At 35.6% G+C, this 26,757-nt stretch overlaps 2 protein-coding genes across 3 annotated transcripts in view; one reads left to right on the forward strand and one right to left on the reverse strand.

Annotated features, from left to right (window-relative positions):
* Positions 1-13,359, reverse strand: part of LOC136833408 (TBC1 domain family member 12-like) — a 65,017-nt gene extending 51,658 nt beyond the window's left edge. For both annotated transcript variants that reach the window (XM_067095516.1, XM_067095515.1), the window contains exon 1: positions 11,762-13,359. In XM_067095516.1, coding sequence (XP_066951617.1) covers positions 11,762-13,182 — 1,421 coding nt within the window. In that variant the 5' untranslated portion in view covers positions 13,183-13,359. The remainder of the gene's footprint in view (positions 1-11,761) is intronic.
* On the forward strand, positions 6,732-22,039 carry LOC136833409 (lipid droplet-regulating VLDL assembly factor AUP1-like). The gene is made up of 9 exons (XM_067095517.1): positions 6,732-7,099; positions 13,712-13,904; positions 16,329-16,466; positions 16,677-16,827; positions 18,434-18,615; positions 19,266-19,427; positions 19,841-19,961; positions 20,136-20,274; positions 20,580-22,039. The coding sequence occupies exons 2-9, from the start codon at positions 13,867-13,869 to the stop codon at positions 20,987-20,989; spliced, it is 1,341 nt and encodes a 446-aa protein (XP_066951618.1). The 5' UTR covers positions 6,732-7,099; positions 13,712-13,866; the 3' UTR covers positions 20,990-22,039.
* The last annotated feature ends 4,718 nt before the right edge of the window (positions 22,040-26,757 follow it).

A 26,757-nucleotide genomic window follows, 5' to 3' on the forward strand; every position in this document is an offset into this window, starting at 1 on the left:
TTTCCTAATTAGGCTATATATAAATTTTTTCTTATAGAAACATTAGTAAAGAAAATTGTATTATAAAAACCAAATGTCTTTGTCAGTTCGATGTAAAAGTAACCTACAAAAAATTTCCTAATTTATATATACTTTTTCTTATAAAAACATTATTATAAAATTTTTCTTATAAAAACAATGTCTTTATCGGTTCGATGTGAAAGTAACCTACCACTTTTATAAGCATAACAAAAGATTAAACTGTACAAACTCGATATCATCCCATCTCATACTGTTGCAAACAGTATTATTATTATTATTATTATTATTATTATTATTATTATTATTATTATTATTATTATTATTATTCAGAAAATGAACCCGGTTCATATGGAAAAAGCCCACCAAAGGAGACAATGACTTGAAATTCATGCTTCCAAAGAATATTGTGTTGTTCATTAGAAAGTAACAGAAGATAATGGGAAATACAGAAAGAAGAGATAATTTTTAAAAAAAAAAAAAAAAATTAACAAATTAATAAGAAAATACGTAAGTGAATTATTAAAATACATGGAGAATTGCACTAGGATAGCAATGCATTGCATCTTCGCTTGAACTTCTGAAGTTCCAATTGCACGACATCCTCTGAAGGGAGGCTGTTCCACAGTCTCGCGAGGTAAATTAAGCAAATGTAACTTTGGGTCAACATCATCAAATTCTAATGTAGTTCAGCATCAACATTTTGCACATCCAACCTCCAAACATTTAACAATAATCATCAATATAATCAGTGCCAGCTAACAGCCACCATTTAAAAACATGTCAGTTGTCAGCTATGTACTTTATATTAATAAGAAATTATCAAAATAATCATAATTTTCAGTAATAAACCAACGAATGACGCCCAGTGTTTTGGTGACCACTGCTCCTGAGACGCCATTATACTGTCAAAATCAAACAGTCAATTAATCATAACATTTTTTGCAGTATTATTATTATTTTGTTGTAACTGCTGTATTGGACCTTTAAAAGCACCCAGTCAACCATTCTTCATTATTATTATTATTATTATTATATTATTATTATTATTATTATTATTATTATATATTATTATTGTTGTTGTAGTCCCAGTCCATGATTAATATTTGCTAAAATTACCATTATATATTATCGTACTCATTAATATTGCCATAATTATCTTTGTTGATAAGAGAGAGAGAGAGAGAGAGAGAGAGAGAGAGAGAGAGAGAGAGAGAGAGAGAGAGAGAGAGAGAGAGAGAGAGAGAGTACTTAACATTTCAGTGGAGTGCAAAATATATATATTTTTTAAATAATTGCATCATTAATTTCATGTGCTCTGCAAAATGTCATTTAACCTTGCCCTTCAGTATTAAGGAAAAACGCCACGTAGGTCATATAGGCTATAAGCCTAATCGTGCAAGAGCCAAAAGATCGTAATCATAACAGGCCTATATTTAAATAGACATATATGTTTCGTGTCCAGCTATATTTAAACATGTCACTTTCATTTATGATAATTGATGCACGCATATATATATATATATATATATATATATATATATATATATATATATATATATATATATATATATATATATATATATATATATATTTATATATATATATATATATATATATATATATATAACATATACAGTATATATATATAGACTATATATAAAATAGATATATATAGATATATATATATATATATATATATATATATATATATATATATATATATATATATATATATATATATAGAGAGAGAGAGAGAGAGAGAGAGAGAGAGAGAGAGAGAGAGAGAGAGAGAGAGAGGAGAGAGAGAGAGAAATCAACACTCAATCACGTGTGGAACATCAATAAATTTCCTGTGTGGTACAGTTGGTGGTGTGGCCCTTGCCTTCCAAGATTGAAAGACCTGGGTTCTGATCCCAATGTGAATCAAGAAATATATATGTATATATATATATATATATATATATATATTGTTATATATCTACTGTATATATATATATATATATATATATAGAGAGAGAGAGAGAGAGAGAGAGAGAGAGAGAGAGAGAGAGAGAGAGAGAGAGAGAGAGAGAATATATATATATATATATATATATATATAGAGAGAGAGAGAGAGAGAGAGAGAGAGAGAGAGAGAGAGAGAGAGAGAGAGAGAATCTTTATCTCACCAAACCAAGCAAGCGAGTGTTGTTATTCTCTTAACTTTCTCTTTTCTTATCTCTATTTTTTACTATTATCTTTTATTCAGCCGGAAACACAAAGTGGAATAAACAATGGGGGAGAGGGGAGAAAGGAGGGGGATAATAATCAGCATCGCATTGAAAAAGAAACACAGGAGCCTCGAGAACAAACATCCGATTACGACATCTTCCTCTGCACGAAACAGTTTCTTCCTTTGCTATAAAACACGACACAACATTACGCACATACACGTGCGCATATACATACACACATATATATTACACAGGAGATATATATATATATATATATATATATATATATATATATATATATATATATATATATATATATATATATATATATAAATGTACAAATATATATATGTATGTATGTACACACAGACACACACCTAAATATATATACAGTATATATATACATATATATAGGCCTATATTTAAATACCTTCTGCACCAGTAACATAATAACATTCATAATACAACGACCTGCAAAAACATCTACTCCCAAAAAGTTGACCCAAATTCATTCGCAATCTAAAAATCAATCAAAAACACTACTTGCAATTAAACAATTCTAAAACAACAACAACGAAATGCGATACAATCAGCCAATAAATCACGTACTCTCAACGTAAAATCGAAACCTCCTACATAGCTAATCGCGCAACAAAGGCAAGCAGGCTTTAGCCACCTCTCGTCAAACTGGGACGCTTCAGATTCGTTTGAGCCAGTATTCCCCGAAAGAGATAAAAGTATCAACTGAAATACCAGCTATGACATTCAAACACACCTGACAAGAGTGAGACCTTGAAACGCTCATTTAGACACTACTGAAGGTGAAGGCTTTCTCAGGTGGCGTTGGGTTTGAAAGATCGCACTGAATAACCTGGTTAGGTTCTACCTACATAAGGATAGGTCGTAACTATAACTGCATGGCTTTTAGCTTATATACATACAGATAGATAAGTATATATGAATTATAACTTCATGGCTTGATTATATATATATATATACACATATATTTAATATATCATGTATACATTTAACCTATATCATGTATATATATATATATATATATATATATATATATATATATATATATATATATATATATATATATACTATATATATATATACTGTATACACATACATATACAGTACATGTACATTGTCAAGTGAAGATAAATGTGTCGACTCGTGAAATATATATATATATATATATATATATATATATATATATATATATATATATATATATATATAAACAAATAAACAAAAATACGCGCATACCGGAAATTCATCGCCATCAAATCGATTCTCAAAACAATGAGAGAGAGAGAGAGAGAGAGAGAGAGAGAGAGAGAGAGAGAGAGAGAGAGAGAGAGAGAGATTCGGGCAACATATCCTGAGCCATTATCCTGATACAAAGGAACCGATTCGTGGAAATAATGACTACTGCTTATGCTCGCGTTCCTACGCTTGGCAAGAAGGCCGGAAACGCATAAAATGCTGACGCATTATCGTAAGGTTACAGCGGACTGAGTATGAGAGAGAGAGAGAGAGAGAGAGAGAGAGAGAGAGAGAGAGAGAGAGAGAGAGAGAGAATTTTTGTCCCTTATACATGCGTAACTTTTTTATATTCTTTATATTTATATTTACAAATATCAAACTACAACTACCGTTTCATATTCAGATGCTGACAACCACAAACGGATGATGTCAAGACTGGAATTTTCAGTACAACTCGAAAGAGAGAGAGAGAGAGAGAGAGAGAGACTCCTGTGTAGCTAAGAGGCCTGGCGATGGATTTTGTATCGTCAACATGACAAACTTACGTCTAACATGTTCTTCTCTGGAATCGTCCTGGTGTTAGTCTGAGAGAGAGAGAGAGAGAGAGAGAGAGAGAGAGAGAGAGAGAGAGAGAGAGAGAGAGAGAGAGAGACTCCTGTGTAGCTAAGAGGCCTGGCGATGGATTTTGTATCGTCAACATGACAAACTTATTGTCAACATGTTCTTCTCTGAATCGTCCTGGTGTTAGTCTGAGAGAGAGAGAGAGAGAGAGAGAGATTATCCCCTGACCTCTAAAAAAGGCTCCAAAATGAATAGACATGCGCTTAGCTTCCAAATCGTGACGCAGTCAGTCAGTACCCAATGGCCACCCGACGTACCTTCTCCTTTCCCTTTCCCCAATGTTTTTATATCATGAACAGCCCTTTTGTCGGCAACTCCTCGCATGCCAACGAAGGCACCATTGACGGAAGGGATTACGACATATCATGTGATCTGCTGCCTCAAGGGCGTAGACCACTTTGGTACAATACTGTTACTGTTTCTAACAGCTGGGAGGGGATGGTCAGGATTGCTGTAAGCATACCTAGGTCTAGTTGTTGCAGGCACACCTAGACGCATATGCCTATTCGATATGAAACGTAGTAAACTGGAATATACTCAGTTCATAAATAACAAAACAAACGCTTGTATAAAAACGTTTATCAAGAAAAATAAATCGTAACAAACATATAAACAATGCTTATAATGTGGGGAAAAACATAACAGCATAAAAGAGCCCTTACTAGTAGGTCTAGCTGGTACAGTCGTCACTGGACTCTTGTGCCTATTCGAGATGAAACGGAATAAAGTGGAATACAACTTATATACATCATATATGTTCAACCACACAACAGAAACAATCGCGTAACCACGTTTATCTAGAAAAATAAATCGTAATTAACATATAAACAATGCTTATAAAGTGAGGGAAAACATAGCAGCATAAACAAGACACTTAGGTCTAGCTGGTAAAGGCATACCTAGATGCATATGAAATACAGATCAGATTATGTGCTCAATTAGACAACAGAAACAATTGTATAAAAACTTTTCTCTATAACAATCAACCGTAATTAACATATAAACTACGCTTATAAAGTGGGGGAAACAGCAGCAAAACGAGGCACCACAATGACGGCGTACCACCTTGACAGGTTAGGAAGGAAGGAGGTGGAACGGCCCGTCAAATCGATACCTACAGGCGACAAAATGCCAAAGTCGTGCAAATGACGGCGGGCGCAACGTTTTGCATTGCATGCGTGCCAGGACTCGGCGATATGTATATTGAACGCTTTTTTACAAATAAATGGCACGGGCTATTTATAGATTGCTGCAAACTGAATGCGCTTGGCAAGTTGAATACGCAATGCACGAAGGTTTTTCATATATGCAATTCCCTATGTTTTTTATATACGCTTTTCACGAAGTTCTAAAAATTAGTGAGCTATCACCGAACCATTAAAAAAACAAGAGAAATTAACAATCTTCTATCTTTTAATCCCATAACGCCCACAAACACATCAACGAAAGAAACTTCCAGAAACAAACTGGCATGCAGAAAATTCTTCCATAAACAAACAAGAAAATAAAGAAATAAAATTTTCCATAAACAAACAAGAAAATAATGCAAAGACGCGCGCGTCACGTGACCCTACCCATCCAATAAACTCGGGAGAAGCCATGTGACACCTAGACCGTATTCCTACCACATCACCATACCACCCAGCTAGTCCCATCCCCTTGCTAAAATCTCTCCCAACGTGCCATCAGCTCAGAAAGGACTCCTTTCAAGTGACCCAACCGCCAATCCTCATCATTTGGGACGATTAACGAGCCAAGTGCCTTTCAACATCTGTCACGCTCGGCGACTCTGACGAACATCAGTAAGGAAGAGCACTAATCCTCACTGCACAGAGTCTAGGGCTTCTGCGATCCTGCACAGCTTAGAGGCAGAGAGAGAATCAAAACTGCCGCTGACGATCATCTTTATCGCATATTCACGGAATCAGAGAGAGAGAGAGAGAGAGAGACGATCATCTTTATCGCATATTCACGGAATCAGAGAGAGAGAGAGACTAACAACTTACTGCATGTTCACAGAATAGAGAGAGAGAGAGAGAGAGAGATGTTCAGAGAATATGAGAGAGAGAGAGAGAGAGAGAGAGAGAGGGGGATATCCAACTGCTGCAGACGAACAAGATCGCATATTTACGGAATTTAAACTCAACAGCACATGCACAGCTCAAGGAATCGATATCAAAATCTACCCAGAATCCGATATAAAACATACACCACATCCCTTAGGGACACCCTGTGATGTCACAGAGTAAAATAAATCTGGATGCAACAAGACAAAAACCAGCGAAAGGTCAAGAAAAGCACGGAGAAACGTCATTACATTAAATTTAAACCACGAGTCCTGGACAAGGTTAGAACAGGCAGAAAATGGGCAATCTTATTGTGTAAGATACTTACCTCATCGTCATTTTTGAGATGGTGCAAAAGGAAGTAGGCAAATATGTCTAAGGGTTGTTGAATATTTGAACAAAGTTTGAGAGTTGTTGAAAATCTAAAAAAGGTGAATAAAGATCAGAAACCACCTGAAAATCTGCTGGAATCTGGTGATATTCGACGTGTAGCACAGTCAATTTACCGAGAGAGACGAAAGCTATACCCTGTTTTGTCCAAAACCCGTGAGGAAGTGCATCAAGCTCTAGTTTCCTTCTTCCTCGGTTAGCCTACTGTAAGTTAGGGTCTAGGGAACATCAAGACTTCGGCTTTAGCATGAACAACGCTCAAAAATTCCTGTCCTTTGTAGGCCACGTGTTTTATTGCCGGATCTCTGCAGTAAGAAAACATACTGCTTACATTCTTTTAAGTCTTACATCAACGAACGTACACGAACAATTGACGATTAACTTTCCAAATGGAGAACGAAAGTGATGTACACTTCTTACTCTTCATTTCTCAGCCCTGTGATTATCCTGAAAGGACTTGAAGATGATCGCTTTGCCTCGAAAATATTGAGGTCGCCCAGATTTTCACCCAAGGTAAGAGAGAGAGAGAGAGAGAGAGAGAGAGAGAGAGAGAGCGTCGCCCTGGTATCCCACAGGCAATGACACTTTCCTTCACAGACCAATATCAACCAATTGTTCCTTCGATCAGATAAAACATACCCCCTCAAATACAACTTTTATTGTCCTTATTTGAGTACACAGATTCTTCCACTCTCCACTTCAGCTACAACTCACTGCAGTTAATTAACTACTTGTTATATGATTAACTAAACTTAACGAAACTACTAAAGTTCATTCTATATTTACGATTTAACTAAACTGCTCAATGCTTAATTTCCCAGGCAAGGTATTTGATAAAAAAAAAAAAAAAAAAAAAACTGTCGCATCAGATCATGCTTTCAGCAAGAGTCAATTACCTGAAATTCTGGGATCTTTCTTTTTTTTTTCTCCTGTTCATGGTTCTCTCCAGTTCTTCTTTCATTGATTTTACTGTCTGCCACTCCTCACCGTCGCCTTCCAGAGGCCTTGACAAATAGCAAATAAAAAATTTAAATCAAGCGGCTGCAAACTCGAATGAGCGATCGATGATATTCGCAGAGCAAAAGTTTTTGTCTTGTTCCATTTTCGAAAATCAAAAGCCCATTTCACACACACACACACTATATATATATATATATATATATATATATATATATATATATATATATATATATATATATATATATATATATATATATATATGTGTGTGTGTGTGTGTATGTATATGTATATATATATATATATATATATATATATATATATATATATATATATATATATATTATATATATATATTTTTTTTTACAATACTAACAACGTACTGGTATACATTAGGCCTAACCCTTTCCAATAATTCTTAGAGTGACCATTCAAACAAAACATTACCTACTTGGAATAATTTCAATTAGCAATGCGAAATTTTTAGGACAATTAAGCTCAAACAATTTCAAGATACAACGGAAAAGCTTGTAAAACTCTTACACATGAACTTTTCCAAATTATAACCATCACCAAACTTCCTGGCAACCAATCAAGAGTTAATGATGCACCCTAACGATGTTGTGTTGGCAGCGAGATGCGGCAGTACTGCTCAACAGGGACATTAGTACCATACATGTCCAATTCTGTTTTCCCTGTCTCTCCACATCCATTTTGCCCTTACGGTACTCGTTTGGCTTATCTACAATGCATAAAATGTATAAAAATATTTTGTATATGATGAATGACGTTCTTACAAAAAAAAGTAACTAAAGAGGCCATACGGCCTCTTACCAATTAAATTTTTGTACAAGTGCCATTCATTATACAAGATTCTTTTTATATATTATTAGTACTGACATTATTATTGTCGCAATGGTGAGTCTTCCCATCAGGACAACTTGGGAAGGAATTCACCTAAAAAATTAATACAGGCCAACTTCAACATTTCTGGATGATGAATAGGTAAAGTAATACTGTACATACATTAAAAATATTTTGTTAAGAGAAATGGCTCTATAAAAGTAAACTGTAGTAACAGCAAATACCATAATTACCATTATTAAAATAGAGTTAGTCTAAACGACATTGTGACATGATGAGCTTCTGTGAAATTCTGCCCTTCATATCTTTCCTGTACTTTAATTTCCATAAACCTCCCGTCTCCCATCTCATAGTGTTCATCGAATATTTCTTGGTCTTTCAACTCTTCTGGTGTTTACAGGGGCCCAGCTGACATTATCATTTAGCCTATACTGTATACTATTCTACCAGGTGTTGTGCGAAGGTTGTGTCCTAACAATCTCCACGCCCCCTTTATCATTTTCTCATCTACATATGGAATTTACCTAGTTTTCCTAAAGGTAGTTTCTAACATTCCAGCCATCTGACAATTAATATTCCTCTTAAAGCTTTGTTCTCATATAAACAAAATCTTTTGGATACAGCTTCACTGACATCCCAAGGCTAATGTCTGTATAGCAATACGGATCACACAAGACATGTTATAATCTTACTTTTGTAAACAACTGTCTATCTGATTTCACTATTTCATTCCATCTATCCATTGCCTGACCTGTCTTTTTTTGTCTTGCACTAAATTCCAACTAAAAGGAACCAATCTTGGGTATCACTGGGCATTTACTCAAATAGTACAAAAGCCAATGACGATAAAACTAGTTTTTTGCAAAACTCTGGCTGTTTACAGCACAATACAGTAGTAGGGATAGTGAATCCAAATTTTACTGCAACCTACGACTTTAGCCAATTAGGAATCATCTCCGTATTATGCACGTGAAAAACTGGTATTCTGTTTGGAAAGTAGCTGTAGGTGTCTAGTTCCTGTGCACTACAGTATCAACAAATCTTATTTTAAAGGTTTTCAAGAAGTCACTGGATAAAGGCTTGCAGGTAGCAGTTCTTTGATGCATGCTTGAGAAAAAATGAGACAAGCCAACTTTCCTGGATTGTTCCATTAAGACAGTATTGTATTAAAGACTGGTAAAACCCGTATCTTTCTCTAGAAATCAAGCAAGAACTAAAATCAGTTCCAGAGAGGCTGTCATCAATTTCTTCCAAAGAAACATTAGACTCGCTGTAGTATGTTAAAAATATTTCTGCATAAGCTAATTTTGTAATCACAAGACTGTAACTAAAAGTGTATATATTGCCTACCACATAATTTACTGGTATAGAAGACTCCTGGTTTTCAATAACATGACAACCTATAATAATTAATATATCCCCACAGGATGGACTCCTACACCCATCCCAACTAAGCTCAAATGGTCAAGAAATGAATATAAAAATTACTCATTTTGTCATATATAGCATATTGCAACATAAAATGTCATATATAGCATATTGCAACAGACTACAAATGCAAAAATGTATAAGACCTCCCAGACATATACTGCAGGCTACTACCAAAAGCATAAATTTGTACCTGAAGGAGCAAAAGCCAATATAGGTTACTGGAGCCATGAGGTAACAAAAATATAAAAAATTATCTGTAAATGACACCATGACTATTCAGCACATTGCTCTGATCAAATACTAAAAGAAAAAAAAAAAAAAAATCTATTATAAGCAAGTGTGACATGACAGAACAAGCCATTCAAGAAATCTATACACAGTAACTGACAATTAATGAGCCTGCCAGATGATCCAATTAAAGGTCTCCCAATAAACGAGGATGAAGATGAACATGTTCTTTTTTGTTTTTATTAAGGCCATAAAAATTCTATATGTGTTTGTCAAGGCTATAGGCCATAAGTCTTTCACTGTTGGATAGGTTTTATTACGAGAGAGAGTTGTTTTTGATGTAACCTGTACCAGGATGATGATCACAAATGTTTTTAACAGTCTGAATAGTATTCTTCATATTTCCACTCCTGGTGCTTATTTAGCTAGAATTTAAGTTGAATAATACACTCCTTTGGAACATCATTTGCTAACAATGCACTTATATGCAATTTGCATCATACTGAAGAGTCCTTTTTTTGTTATTTCTATATTGTATTTGTACTTCCTTTTCCTTTGTAATTTTGTTTCCCGTTGGTTACTATCTCTAACAAAACATGATTCATTTGTTGACAAAAATCTGTGATTCTAATTTCTATTTGCCGGTAGCTCATATATTCCTCTCGATTTATCTACAGAAGATATATACTGTATTCAAATTTTCATGATTTGTATTCTCTCTTTTGTCCCTTCCATTTTCTTCCACAGTTTCTTTTACTAACCTGGATATTGCACTTCTAATAGTAATATTTTTCATCATATATTTTCATATCCTCAGTGTTTACGGAATTGCTCTGTAATTTGTTAAAACATCGTTTACTAAATTAGGCTATTTTCAAATTTTCCAAAACAAGTATTATGAATACAAGGAAATTTAGTACAGTTACTACCCAAATATTGTACTATGAACCAGTCAAGTTTTTCCAAAAATAAAGAAGCAATTTACAATTACCCATGCTTTCTTCCAAAAGCGACAGGAAACTGTTTACTTGTTCCTTAAATGAACATCAACACAATGATAACAATAAATGAAGCACTACAAAAGTCCTGGTCCAGAACATGTGTACTCACCTTGTTCAATGGTTTTCTGATATCCTTATTCTGCTAAAGGACTGACAAACTAAATAAAAATTTAACCTCTGTCACAAAAATAAAAAGATGCCTAGTTTTTTAAAACAACAGGTTCTTGTAAATGTCAGGAATTTGGTCACAGCGCAGCAAATTGTAGATATGACCAAGCTTGCCCTAGATGTGGTGAAAATCACAAATCATAAATGTGCTACCAACATCTTCGGGTGTAAAAATTGTGTAAAGAAAGGTTATAGTGATACTAAACATGAAACATATGATGGCAATAATTGCACAGTATATAAAGAATTGGCATCAAAGGTGAAAAATTATACAAGTCATGGCTTTGACTAATAATCTTCTGCATAATTTAATAATAATAAAAATAAAAATAAAAGAACCAAACACTCTCCTATCCTGCAGGAGCTATGATGCTGACGTGAAAACACTGAGACAATTTTAAAATATAGGAAGCACCTTATTTTGAGAACATACAGGGGCCCTGTGGAGGGCTGTATAAAAAACCAAACAAAGTGAAACAGGGCTGTACATAAAACCAAACAAAGTGAAACAAAGTGAAGTACTCACCTAGTCAAAAAGTCTGTGATCCCTTTTCGTTTACTCTTGTTTTCCCCTTCACCGAAAGGAAAGTCGCGTAAGGAGCTTGTTTCTGAAAGATGTGAGGCCAAACACACTGCACTGTCAGAGGCAGAATATGCTGACAGTTCAGTATTAGAACTTGACAAACTTGAAAAAGAACTAGCATCAGTTATTGATAAGGAATTAGTTGTACTAGCTCTCTGTAAGCTGTTGCGCGGACTTTCAAAAACTCCTCTCTCCAAAGAGGAACTTCCACTGACGTTGCCGGACTGCGGAGTCCCTTTCCCTATTAAACGCACACTTTCACTACTTTCATCAACCTCTTGTATGATTTCTAAATGCTTAGATGAGATTATACTGTCTCCAGTTTCATATGTTTTGAGTAAGGCTTCTTTCTGAGATTCATCTTCAGCGTCAAGTGAGCGTACCTCAGATCCTATGTGCTCTTTGTTCTCAATTTGTGCATCCTCACTTGACTCAGATCTTTCTGGAGAAAATGCCTTTGACATTCTACTCTTGTTATGTTTGTCATTGTGACCTTTCTTAGCAGAACCCACACACAACTGGCGTGTTGTGGGATCATATATTAAAGGCAGAGATTCTAGTAAAGTATCTAAAGAGACATGATGTGCAGGATCATTTGTGAAGTTACTCAGGTTTAGTTCACTGTATTCATCAAGTTTCCCCTTGCAATTTTGTTCACGGTCCTTGATGACAGCCTTTTCCGACCCTGTACCAACTTGGTTATTAGTCTCCTCTCCATCCTTCATTCTTTCACTAGTTTTAGAAAACTGATCGGTGGCTGCATTCTTGGTCCCAGATGTTAGTAACCTTTTTTTCAGGCTTTTCAATTTTCTAGGTCGTCCTGGCCAGGTACCGAACCAACTTTCCGAGGACTTTTGTCCCTCGGATGACAAAAAGGGGGCATCTTCCCCACAAGCGAAAGCAGATGTTTTCTCTGCATCGTCACTTGGGGCAGCTGAGCTATCTCCTGCTTTTGTGCTGCTGTAATTGATCAACCCAGAATTTTGATTAAGGTCATCGGGAAGGCTCGCAGATGTAATTTCCGTGTCACTAACAGTACCCACACCTTGCGAGGTCTCGAAATTACCTGCTCCCACTTTGGGAGGAGTCCTCCCTCCGCGACTGAAACTTGACCAAGGTCCACTTGACCCTTTCAGGTCACTTTTTATGCCACTTTCAGACTTCCTAGAACTGTGAAACCGGGCCAGAAGCGACTGGGCCTTAAATGACTCAGATTTAAAAGGCAGGAGACGGAGTGAAACTTTAGAGATGCCTCCACTCTTGGGTGAAGAGGAATCTTTTAGAAAAGCCTCAGATGATGAATCGTTTCTTTCCGGCGACGCATTATCTCTGAGTATCAGGTCGTGGTCAGTCGTACCGTCCATTTCTTTAAGAATAAAGGAAACACAAAATAAATTCACTAATCACATCACGAGAACGGAGAAAGCCCTATGTTCGTCTGCTCGTCAAACCACGACTTCCACCTTCACCATTTTCTTGTTGTTCACTGGGACTGAAATCTGTTGCCAGTGTCGCCATCTGTCACGATACATGTAAACAACGTAACGTACACCTTTAGTACAATACATGTTAGAAAATAGAGTATACAGAATAACAATAACGTAATTTTTAGTTTGTTTAGAATTATTTTTAATAAAAAATATTTTATTTTTGAAACTATGTAAGTTACGTAGGTCTTATTACACATATTTTGTTTTTAAAAAGCTACTAGCCCATTGATCATATGACGTATGCCAGAAAAATATTTCAGTATCACAAAGTGGTTGAAATAGAAATTGGTTTGTCAAATTCAGTTATCCTTGCTATAAATTTCCAGAAAATATCCTTATTTTAAACTTAATTAAATATTTTTAGCTAATTATATGTTAATTTAACGCTAAATTGTAATTTCAGAAGCTGGTGTGACGAAAAAATTTCGAGTGTCCTTGATTACACAACCTCGACTTAACCAGTGTACCTGAAGCCTTAGTGTATATACAGCTGGAGAGTGGCTGCGTAAAAGTTAAATATGATTTTATTTTAAGTTATGACCATACTGCTCTGTCAACATGGCGGTACCGATTGAGGCATTGTTTGTCAAAAACAGGTGGGTATTACGGAATAGGCGCTGGTGGCAGTAAGTAAGAAATATGATGGTTTAATTACCGGTACCATAGGCTACGGTAGTCTTCCCAGTACTCGAATTTTACTTTTATCGTAATTTTTTCGTTTACTATCCTATACCTGAGGAATAACTTCTTTATATAACCTATTAAATTAAGTTTTGCATTCTAGGTTAAAGTAATTTATGGTGGCTTCGGTCGGTTACCGCACTGGTAGTGTACCATAACTTAGTCTGACGCCATCCTGTTATAGGCTATCTTGGGTAGGATATTTTCGAGACCTTTCGGTCACATTGCGTGGCCCTCAGGTCTGCCTTGGTCATTGTAGTTATGTAAGTTTCTTAGTATCATTTCTCGAGGAACACATCTCCATAGGGGAATAGGCCTAGTGCCGTCAGTGCATCGCGTGCTGTGCAGGCATTACTTAAGGTTCTTTGCCGCGTCCCTTCGTCCCTTAGCTGCACCATCTTACTTATTCTCTTTCTGCCATCTTACTTTTCTCATCCCTCCCCTAACTATGTTTTCATTGCGCAACTGCTAAGTTTTCCTCCTGGTACACCTTTCAAACCTTTTACTTTCAATTTGCCTTTCAGCGCTAAATGACCTCATAGGTCCCAGCTCTTGGCCTTTGGTTTGAATTTTGTATTCCAGTTTCAATTATATTCCACAGAACATGTTGACCACAGGCTGTAATTTGTTATTTCTTCTGTATGTTTTAATCCAAGGCCTATTAGACTACCATCCCATCCAGTAAACCAGACAACAGGAGAATTATTGATGTTTCCCATGTGCTAAGGGGTCCCTCCTGAATTGACATTTTTAGGATATAGTTAAGTACCTCTTGGAATCAATGAAGGCTAGCTTACTGTGAGGTTGATCTGTACAGAATTGCAGGTAAGGCAGGAGTGTGGCAACACTAATCACTTTTGCCTCTTTATAATTGAGAGGCATGGTGTACCATGCAAGTACATGGATACATTGTTTCTGTGTAGCTGATCAAAATGTTTAACGCCTGAGCTCTATTAAGACAGTTGTAGTATCTCTCCCAATGCTTGACGGGGTGAAAGGGTAGTTGAAGAAGGAAGACTGGTATTTTCTTTCTTCTGTTTTCTACCCAGCTATATTCTTGCTGGTTGGGCCAAGTGTAGGTTATTTACATAACAGAACTCCTAATCCCTGACTTTTGATAGTCAGTAGGTGTGACTTTACCCATCCCTCTTTTAACAAGAATCAAGGGTGCAGAGCATACTTTCATGATAATATACTATCTTCTGAGCCAGTCTTAATGCCCCACACAGAAAACCAGAGTTTTATTGTTTTCCTAGAGTAAGACTACAAACAAGCCATACTAACACAGGGCCCTTGTCATCTTCAACATCGTACATGTCAGGGTGCACAGGTGGTTACAGGAGTCTTCCTTTGCTTGTTCACCTGCGTGACCAGGAAGCTGACATTTCCAGGTGGGATATGAACATCAGTCATGATCAGTAGACAGTACTTCCTGCCAAAGGATTAAGTCTTCATATAAAAGATGAAGGTTTATATCCTTGTAGGAACAAATTACAAATTTTTAAGATGATGCACATTTTTACTACACATGCAAACCTGAGAGTCTTTATTTATCACAGTCTCACTCTTAACTGATCTTGCTTTTGTTCTTGATGTCAAAGGACAACAGAAGCCCGCATTCGTTAGCCACTAGATAACTAATGTACCTTGTTATCAAACACCAAGAACTAGACCAGCTTTTGTTTAAGTTAAGACTTTTTGTTTAAATATGAATTAAGTATGAAATATTGCATGCTGTTTTAAAATTATACATTATATGAATTCATTTTACACAAAGTGAATTTAATCTTTTTTCTGTATTGTAACCATATTTCATTTGTATCCATATAAGATATATTGTAATCATATGCTATTCGTCAGTATAAGTCAACATTGAGGTGGTTTAATTTTTTCTGTACAGTATTAATGTATAGCTATGCTTTTAGTTTTCCAAGTAAATAATAAAAGAAAATGATTGAGAGGGATTTAAAAGTATCCGTTACCTTAAAAACTAATAGTTACGTTTAATGATGGATACAATTCATGGATTGTATCAACAGCAACGGAACCCATTACACCCGTGTTATCTGATACCTGATTGCTAAATATGGATGTTATATCCACTTGACAACAGTTAGAGGAATTAAATGAAGTGCAGATTTTAGTATCAAATATTTTAAACTGTGTCAAGTGGCAAGTGAACCAGCTTTTGGATGTTTGTACATAATGTTCCCAATTCCATAAATAGATTTGAGCAATTTGACTTGAAATATCCATTAATACATACTAACAGTGCTTGTGTTTGTAATTATGTTTCATTTTCATAAATTATCAGCAACAATTTTTTTCCCCCATTACAGGTTGCCCAGTGGCCCCAGTTTGTTGTTCATCCTGCTTTACACACCATTGGGCATCGTCATCTTTTTGCTACGTCTGTTTGTGTCTTTACAGTTATTTTTAGCTGCATCTGTTCTTCCTTACAACACAGTTATCAGAAGGTAAGGACAACTGTCTGAATGTAGTTTTAGGTTAGTTAGTGAGATTAAAACATTCTGATTGTTGATTAATTTGTAGAGCACATAATGGAAATTATTAGATGAAAGTTGATGTTTGATGTTTTCTGGCATAAAATTTTAAAACTGTTAATAGACAAATTGATCTTTTTATTTGATTATTTGATATAAAAGTTCTGTAATTTCTCTCTCTAGCGTGGTTTTGCGGGTGCTGTATGTAACTTTGGGTTTAGTTGTACGAGAAGAGTCAGTGGAAAAGAGAAATAAATCGTGTTGCGTCATCACGACTAATCACATTACTCCTTTTGATCACCTCGCAGTATCTATTGTTCTGCCGTGTATAACTGTGAGTTTACTCTCATTATCATTCTTATTTTGCATCAAATTTCTTACATATAGTAATTCAGATGTATGAAAAAATTATGAATGCTTAACAGTCTGATGCTTTATTCCTTTATGCACAAGTATTTTCTAACATTAGTTGAAATAACTTAAATGTGATATATGTAATCTAGTTACTGCATTTTTATCTTGCTATTTATGTTAATTCAAATAGCAAACCCACTTACTGTTACTTTTACTAAAACTGCCCGGTTAAAACACAAACCAACTGCTTAATACAGTGGCACCTCATCTTAAAGGACAATTGGGGTTTGCCCCTCCCAGTGAGTAATGAAGGTTGGTTTATAGCCTACACAGGTCAGTGCCCTGGCGCAGTTCAGTGGAGCAATTAATAGCCTGTCCTAACTGGTATCCTTTAATTTTCATTCTGTTTAAAATATTAGTTTAATATACAGTATTTGTCATTCAATTTCAGAGAAATATTTGGAAAATTAATTGCCACTAAAATTTCACACAGTACATACAGTACTTATGTTATAAACAACACAAAGATGTTTAATAGTCTTATTTTTTAATTCTATGATACTTCACTCATTCCATAACTTATTATTAAGAGTATCAGTTATTCATCATGATCAATAACATTTTTAATGTCAGGTGTTTCCTTCATGGAGTTATTTTTACAAAATATTGTCCCCACTTTTTTTTTTTGTGCTGGGATCTTTTTACCCAAACTCCAGTCTGGAATGAGTCTTTGATCCCATTTTTCATAATATCTTGAGTCCTCTTATGGCTGCTTTCCTGAACAACTGTTCCTCATCCCTTCTCATCAGATATCTTGATCGTCTTGATATTTGAGACCTATCTTCTTTTTTCCAGCCTTTTGATACCCTATCTCCTTAATTCCTCATTTGTAATAAAGTCTTCTCACTGAACTTCAGCCATAAATCCTGATACTCTAGGGTCAACTCCCCTTTCAAAATCTCCCCCCTTTTTTTTTCATCAGTCCCCATTGGAAGCTACTATTTAATAATTGACCTGGATGTTAGTTGCCATCTGACCTGTTCTTTCCAGTCACCTAGGAAACAGGACTCACTGAATTTTTCTAGTGTGTTTAGATAAAACCTGTCTCCTATGACAGCCTGTATAGGGGTCATGACATATCTAGGGAAGATTCAGCTTGACAATTGATTGAGGAACTGTTCTCCTACTTGAGCATTAAGTCTCCTACATAAAAGGCAATGGTTTGTATTTCCATAGCAACAAATTTTAAAGGTAATATATATTTTTCTTGGGTATACAATCCAGAGCCTTTATTAACATCCTCATGTAGTCCTTAATGCCAAAGAAAAAGTGTTTGCTTAAAGCAGGTGGGCAGGGGATTCACTCCAATCACCACCCACCATCATGTTACTAAGCTTCAGCAGTCATATCGAGCTCGTTCTGAGAAATACTACTACATAAAAGGCTGTTTGTATACCTAGGAAATATACAAACTTTGATATATCAAGATTATATTTACTTTTAGTGTTTGATAATCTACTTTCATGTTTTTTTATAAACTTGAGACCTATAGAATTTGTGGAAAAAACCTCCTGTTTTATTTTCAGCCTAGTGTGTATGATCTCCCAGCTGCACTGTCTATGTTATTATGCTACCGTGACCTTGGGGTAACACAAGGACGAGAAATACTTCGAACCAATGCTCGAGCGTACCTCAGTGATTCACGGAACCCTCCTCTTCTTTTGCATCCTGAGGGGGCCACTACAAGTGGCACACTTGCTCTCATGAAGTAAATATATGGTAACATTTGTTTTCTGGTTGTCTCGATCACATCAAGTAGGTTGCGTAGTTTTGCTTCCTCCCAATTTTATAGTAATTGGGATAATCATTACTTCAAGGGAAATCACAGAAGGCAGAAACATTTTTTGAAAAATATGTTTTTGTGCACAAAAGCAGACTCTTTTTTTATATATTACACATGAAACATTAGGATTCATGGTCAGAATACAGTGGGAAGATCATATTACAAATAAGTTAGCACAGAGGTGTGATGTCCGGAAGTTGGAAAATAACTGAGGTCTCAAAGATTGAAATTGTTTGGATGTTGATGAGAAGAAATGAGGAACAATTGGTAAGAAAAGTAATAGATATGAAAGGCAAGGGAGTAGATGGAACCAGGCCTGATAAGAGGACAGGCAAGGAGAGTACCAGAGTGGAGAATGGAGGAGATTCATTTCACAACTGACCCTATAAATGGGAAAGCTGATGTAAAAACATTCAAGATAATGATGATTATGTGATGTAGCATCAAGAATTTTGATAAAATTTATGAAGTGTAATCATGAGAACATTATTGTCATAATTGGTGACCTCATGAGGGTCTGTGCTACTGTACATAAAATTAGACAAAGATTATTTAAATTACAATTCTTCTTTCAGATATGGTTCATGGGCATTTGAACTGAGTGGGTCAGTTTTAGTGGCAGGATTACGTGTGTGGCGAATTCCACTCCTACAAATAGCACCCTCCGTCCTTGGGGCATCATGGGCAGCCGATTTGTGCTTCATGCTCTTTTCTCCTGTCACAGTTTTCACAGTCAGGTAGAGATATAAATTGGATAGTGATAAGTCACGTGTTATTCATTTCATATTGGTGATTATGTAACACAAATACGAAGTATAATACAGTACATGTACTCATATTCAGATATTTTTCTCCTGTCACAGTTTCACAGTCAGGTAAAGATATATATTGGATAGTAATGGAGTAAGTCATCTATTATTTTATTTTTGTAATTCCCTTTCCCTTCTCTTACTTTTTCCAAATGAACACCATATTCTTTTGAAGCTTGAATTTCAAGTCAGTGGCCCATGTGGGGTTGTTTCATATGAATAGGTTTCATCTTTTGATATTTATTTATTTATTTATTCTTATGGTCATCTTTTTTTATACAGAAATGGATACTGTAGTTACGTAGAGATTGAGGCTATCCATTCTCCTTTTTTTGTTTCAGTTATATTGGAGAAATGAGGAGGGGTGAAAGTGAAACTCCTGAAGAGTATGGTGCTCGTGTCCAGGCTGCTACTGCAGCAGCCCTTGGTATTCAGGCCACAAATCATACTGTAGCTGACAAAGTAAGTGTCAAAAAATATCACCAATACAGCACTTGTACTGATCATTCTTTTTCCTACGTCTGAATTTACAATCAACTCTTTTTCCATATTGTAAATATAATAAGCATGGTTTAATTCAGGTTTGCAGTAATTTGAATGAATCATATTACTGTGGTACCATTTTTTCTTCTGTAGGTAGAGTATATGAAAAGACTGGCACGAGAGGCTGCAGCCAGCAGTAATCCTTTACTTAGCCCAGAAGTACACATAATGGCTCAGCAGGTGCAAGAAGTACTTCCTCACATTTCTCTGGACCAAATTAAACGTGATATAGGTATGGTTATCTAATCTGTTTGAATATGCTTCAGTAAATGATTTAAAAAGCATAAAATGTTAATAGTAAATTTTATTTATCCCTTTTATCTAATGAATGACATATTCTTTCAGTTATATAGTATATATACATATAGGCTGTAATTGCTATCATTACATCCTGTATAATTATCAACACTATTATTTCTTTTGTATGTTTGTGCTTTTTCCAGAATTGTCTAATAAGGAAAAAAATCATTAAGGGTTTAACAGTGCTGTATATATTTTTTTGTATTTATGAAGAGATATGTTTTCTGTGTTTTTCAGTGCGTACACAAAATGTGGACCTCACAATTACCAACTTTTTGGAAGGGAATGTTCCAGAGCCCATCCCTGAGCCTCAGCCACTGAGTCCAAATCCAGTTGCCTCAACCAGTCAGATGAGCCACTCCTCTTCTTCCTCCCCTTCATCTTCCTCCATCAGCATCAGTAAGACCACCACACAACCCTCCACTTCACTGGGTGGTGCGCCAAGTGTTTCAAAGGCCACATTAGAGACTAGCAGCCTAACTGGAACTTTAAAACAGGCTGGCTCTCTGAGCACAGCAGCAGAATCTTTTGGGAAGTCAGCTGCTGAAAGAATGACCTCTTTCCAGGCAAGAAAAGAACAACTCATACAAAATGCGAGAAGAAAATATATAGAAAAGCACGGTTTACAGTTGCCTGAGAGTTGCTGATGAACTTACCAGTACTTAATTCATTTTGGTTCTTTTGTTTCTTTTATAGCAAAGAGACTTGCATTGTATAGTGTCGTTGTAGAAAGACGAGCTGTACAAGCATTTTACTTAATCCATTTAGGATTTCTGAGAAACAATTGTGTCAAGTGTTCATCCAACATTCTGTGATTATTTTCCTTTTCCTCTTTATTTTATTTTGGGGGCCAGGGAGGTTCAGTGATTTTTTTTCCTCTACTCAAACTCCATTTTGGTGAATTTGAAGGGTCATGTAAAAGTACAAGAGTTAATAAAAAGGTTGAAAATGCAGATGTTTTCATTAATTTTTTCTTCATTGTACAGTAAAGTATAAACAAGAATGTACCATGAATAAATCAAAGGAAAAGGAAAGGTTTCAATGATGTGACAAAAAAGGGTTTTTTTTTTTTATGAAATTCAGAAGTACAGTATTTTGTAGTGCTTGAAATGGTAACATTGCCAACTTCTGCAAATGTACTGCACCAATTTAAAATTGTAAGGCACTTTAAATTTGTAAATCTTTTACAGTGTTGGGATTTATTTTAATATAGAATTTATGAAGTAAACATTTTTAAGGTACTCAGTGCTTACATTTTAAGGAATTAATTTATTAGTTTCCAAACTTTTTTTTATGCTAAATTTTTGTTGAGAGGTCCATCTGTAAAAGCCCCCACCACCAGGTGTGGGCTATGCATATTGCGCATAGCTGCATTTAAATGGTTTTTATTCTGTGTTTCCCCTACTGAATCCTAAGACCACATCGTATGATATTTTACCCTGAAAGTCAAGTTTTGATATTTGCTATTGGGATCCTGACTATCTAAACACACCTCCAGAATCTCAGGTTTATAGTTGGTGTGGATGTTGATTCACCTGTTCTAAAATTATGATTTTTACAAGGTTTAATGTCTCTTTGGTGTATGCCCTTTTGTGTGGTTTTTTAAACAACTATGAGAAAAGAAAAATTGTTTTTGGTGAACTATCCTATTACATATTTAATTCCTTTTGCTATTGAGGATAAAAAATATGAGATTATAATTGTATTATTCCATCATTTTTTTATTATTAGATATATCATCGTTGTGAAGTTTGAGATTGTATGATGAAATGCTGGTCTAATAACTTCAGAATAATAGATTGTGGTAGCAAATGAATTTATTTTTTTCTTTTTTACTGTCATCCCAAAAATTGAACAGAGATCCTGTCTCTTATTTTACTGATTGTAATTACTGTCACTGCCATGTGTGATATTATACTGTACAGTAAAGATCTTCACCATTTTTCCCCAACAACCGTTAGAGCCTCAAGCCTTCTGAATCTTGGACTGACATATTGTTTCAGAAATGTCATTCAACAAGGAATTGTTAAAGGACCAATACACTGGTCTAATTTTTATGTGGATTAGCAATTCTTAAGATTTTCCATGTGATTCATCATTTGACATTTTCATTGTGATGTGTGGTTGTAGTCCTTGTTTCAGTAGTAGAAATTTTATTTAGATGATGATATTTAATTAGCTGGGGTTGTCCATTGTCTCCAAATATTCATCTAGATATAATTTCTTTATACGGTATAATGTAAACATAAACTGACATTGCACATTTTAAATGGAAGTATACATGTGAACAAGGAACACATCCATGGTACACTGTAAATGGTTCTCAAGGTTTTAAGTATCATTTCTCTAGCCACCAGCTACTTGGTTTTCTGCCTTTTACTTTTCTCTTGGGTTTCTTCTAATTAGGATGTTCAGTTCTTATAATTTTCTCACTCAAATTTCCACCTATCAACTAGAAACAAATTGTTATGGTGACCTTTGTGAGAACTTAGAAATGTGACTGCTCTCACTAAACTATTGTGGAACAATATTTAAGTATGAAATTACCACAGTTAACACTTTCTAACTAACCTGTGGGTTGTGAGCGATCAGGCTGTCCCAACAAAAGTGTCATCTCCACGGGGATTTCATCAGTATGAAATATTGGAATGAACCCATTAAATCTCAGTTTCTAGTGCATTACATGAAAGAATTATGCCTCAGAAAACAGCAAGCAAGAAAATGGATTTTTTCCGTAACTCAGAGTCATTGGGTTAAGGATGCCTTTACTGTACTTGAATAACCTGGGTAGACTACACTCAACTCTTGATGATCTTTGTTCCAGAAACTGTAAACATAATTCTCACATTTTTTATGCATTTTACACTTACAGATATACAGCCACCACCCTACTTACAAATGAGGTACGTTCTGGATGGCCATCTATATGTTGAATCATTTGTAAGTTGATTACCATACTCATGCCTATTTAAGTACAGTATGATATATAATCATTACAGTACTTTACATTTTTTCATCCTAAACCACAATACACTGTACATACAGTGTACTGTACATAGTGCAGAATAGCATGTAGTACAAAGCAAAATTTAAAAACTTATGGGTGGCAAAGGGGAGTGCTCTGAACACAATTTCGATTTACGATCCTGCTTATATGTATCTCTGAATGTTTGTAAGTTGAATGTTCGTGAGTAGGGTGGTGTCTGTAGTGCCATTCAGGTGAGCAAGTAACTCATTAGTGCTGTATTACTGACACCAAAAAAAATTGAATGCTTATGAAAATCCTTGAGCATGGAATATGTATTACAATATGACATTGCCATTATGGCTTGTGTGGGTCAGTTGGTAGCACCCATGCCTTTCATTTGAGAGACCTGGGTTCAATCCCCATGTGCAAAGCATCTTTTTATCTTTTCTTGTACACTCTTTGCTTGAACTTCTTCCATTATTGTATGATTTTAGTGCTTCAGCACTGTATATAGATTTTTTTGCATCACTGCAAAGTTGAATAGTATTAGTAGTGTTGGTCTAAACCTGTAAATGTCCTGTTAATGTATTTGTGCAAGGTGAAAGGCATTGATATGATAACAATCATAGTTCTGTTTTAATGAAAAGGTTTTATAATAAAGAATTACAGTATAAGGGGATAACATTGTCAAGTTGACCCAGTATGGTTTTTGAAAGGTGGTTAAGAATGTGAGACATAAGGCAAAGGTTTAGTGGAGGAAAAGGTAGTGGATTTTGTGTGTGTGTGTGTTTTCTGAGCACACATTGACTTAGAGGATGCAAACAGTCGAATTGAGAACTGATTGACTCATATATACTGTACTGCCAATAAAGTAGTTTAGCCAGACCCTTGGGTCACATTCCCAAGCGACTCATCTAGAAAGAGTACCTTGTGAAATAGGGTGTAAATTTCAGTGAGGTAGTTGAAAGAATATGGGCACTTATGTTAGAAGAGATATAAGAGAACGGGCAAAGTGAGTAAGGTATAAAACAGTGTAGAAGGGGTTCAAAATGACCTTGCAAAAATCCTTTAGTGCTGCATATACATCATAAGGCATACTTGGGAGAAATACAGTAATCAAGATGTGGTGTGAAGGAGTTTATTATTAAAGTAAAAGGTAGCTTGAGTGATTAGCAGTGTACAGTATTTTGAAAGGAAAACATCTCGACAAATCTGTAGTTAAGAATGTGGTTACAGTATTTTGACATGAAATATCTTATTAGGGTGGATGTTATGAATCTTAAGTTAGTTAATATTTCAGAAGATGGAATGATGAGAAAAAGTACAAGAATTTGTGTAGGTACAAGTTTTGGAATAGGAGAGGGGTTGGAAATGAGTGACGGAGTATTTCATGAATGTGGATGATTCTGTGCTCTTGTTGGTGTGAAGGAGAAGCTTCATTTTTGGTGGGAAAATACATTTGAAGTTATATGTGACAAAAAATTAAGCTAAGTGCTACTAGGGAAAAGTCAGGAGGTTAATAGAAGCCAAAAAACACTGGAGTACTGAGTTCTGAAAAAATTAAAGGGACTGATTTACACGTGCAATTTGGAAGCTGTTGTTTTGAAATCCTTTAAACCATTTAGGAGGATATTGCTGTCAGTGCACCTGACTTGGTTCACTGTAGTTATAACTAAAGGGTGTTTGCAGCTTCCCTTTGGCTGCACACCTTTCAGCATCTTACTTTACCTCAATTCCACTCCCTATCTTCAATCTTGCTATCCAATCACTGCAACTCCCCCCCCACTGTCACTGTTTTAAGCACTGAATGGCTGAAACTGCCCCAGTGCCTAAATTGCATTTATCAAACCAGAAGTCCTCCAAAGTTTAATCAGGTTTCTCTTATTTTCTTACCAAAAAAAGTTAAATATACCTTAGTTTTACCAGACCACTGAGCTGATTAACAACTCTCCTAGGGCTGGCCCGAAGGATTAGACTTATTTTGCGTGGCTAAGAACCAATTGGTTACTTAGCAACGGGACCTACAAACATTCATGTTGCTTGTAAAGACAAATTAAGCTGAGTTCTAAGAGACTGACCCATGGAACACTAGACAGAAATCAAGGCTTTAAGAGAACACTTTTCTACACCTCAGCTGTTGGTTGCTGAAACAAATGTAAAACTATACAGCTCTTAATCCCCAGTGCTTAGTAGTAAATTAGAAAGTTTATATCCGGTATTAAGACCCATTGGTTTAGATAAACTAAGTAAATCATTGTCATTTTGAATAGGTCCAAACTCATATTTATTTGCAAGGTTATATTAGATGTAATATAAGGCTTAAAGGTAAATTTTCTGTCCATCTAAAACACCGGAAGAATTGAGGTTCATCCATACTACATCACTCATGTTCATCGGGTAAAATATACAATGCACTGAACAAAAGCAAATTTTGGCAACATGTCTTTATTGTGCTGGATGGCATGCAGAAGAATATGAACATGGCTCTCGCAGCCTCAAAGGGATTATCAAATAGCTTTGCTTTGTCCTTTTGCATGACGTATAGTCAGTGAACAAAATCCAACGATGAAGAATTTTAACTTAGGCAAGCAAAAAATTAGTTTATGTCTTTTCGCTAGATTTTCAGGCCATAATGCCCAAACTACAGAAAATCTAATGGCCCACCTTCGTAGTGGCTCGATGCCACCAGTGCACCCCATTCGGTGCACTGTAGTTATTACTGAAGAGTGTTTGCAGTGTCCCTTCGACCCATAGCTGCAACCACTTTTTTGTCTAGTAATTTACATCCAGTCATGCTTTATCCTATCTTGCTGTCCACACCACACCAATTCCCTCTTTTCGCTGTAAGAAGCACTGGAGTGCCCTAGCGCTTGGCTCTACAGCCTAAATTTCTTTAGTCATTCGTTTTAATGCCACACTACCGCAGTGTTGAAATTCAGGTGGACAGCTGCATATGACCCTCCCACCTAATACTGTATTTAAACTTTTCGAAATCCAATCTTTGAAACTGATCAGAAATGCATTGTTTACAATGACAGGAAACGCGAAGACGGCAGGTTCTCCCAAATTTGTTATTTATCTACTAGAGTCATTGGCTGGATAACTGTGTAACTAAGGTATTTAATCAAAGGTATTCATAGTTCAAAAAGGTATAAAGAAAAACTAAAGGTCAATTTGAATTGTGGAAATTAGAAACGGGCTTATATGATAAATGCTGACCTGACATTCTTGTCAAGGTGAGTGAAAATATAAGTTGCAAGACTTGAATTTATTTCAGTACTGCAGTTGCTGCGTATAGTTACGGAGAGAAAACGGGATTTTTCCCCTTTGTAAATACATACACGAGAGAAGGCAACGAGAAATGAAGTGCAATTACTGGTATGAACCGAGTCAGATACGCCACTGCTGCAAGTCGAGTCTGCTCGCTCTATATCCTGTTGAGAAATT

The sequence above is a fragment of the Macrobrachium rosenbergii genome, chromosome 51, assembly GCF_040412425.1.
Source record: "Macrobrachium rosenbergii isolate ZJJX-2024 chromosome 51, ASM4041242v1, whole genome shotgun sequence".
NCBI lineage: Eukaryota > Metazoa > Arthropoda > Malacostraca > Decapoda > Palaemonidae > Macrobrachium > Macrobrachium rosenbergii.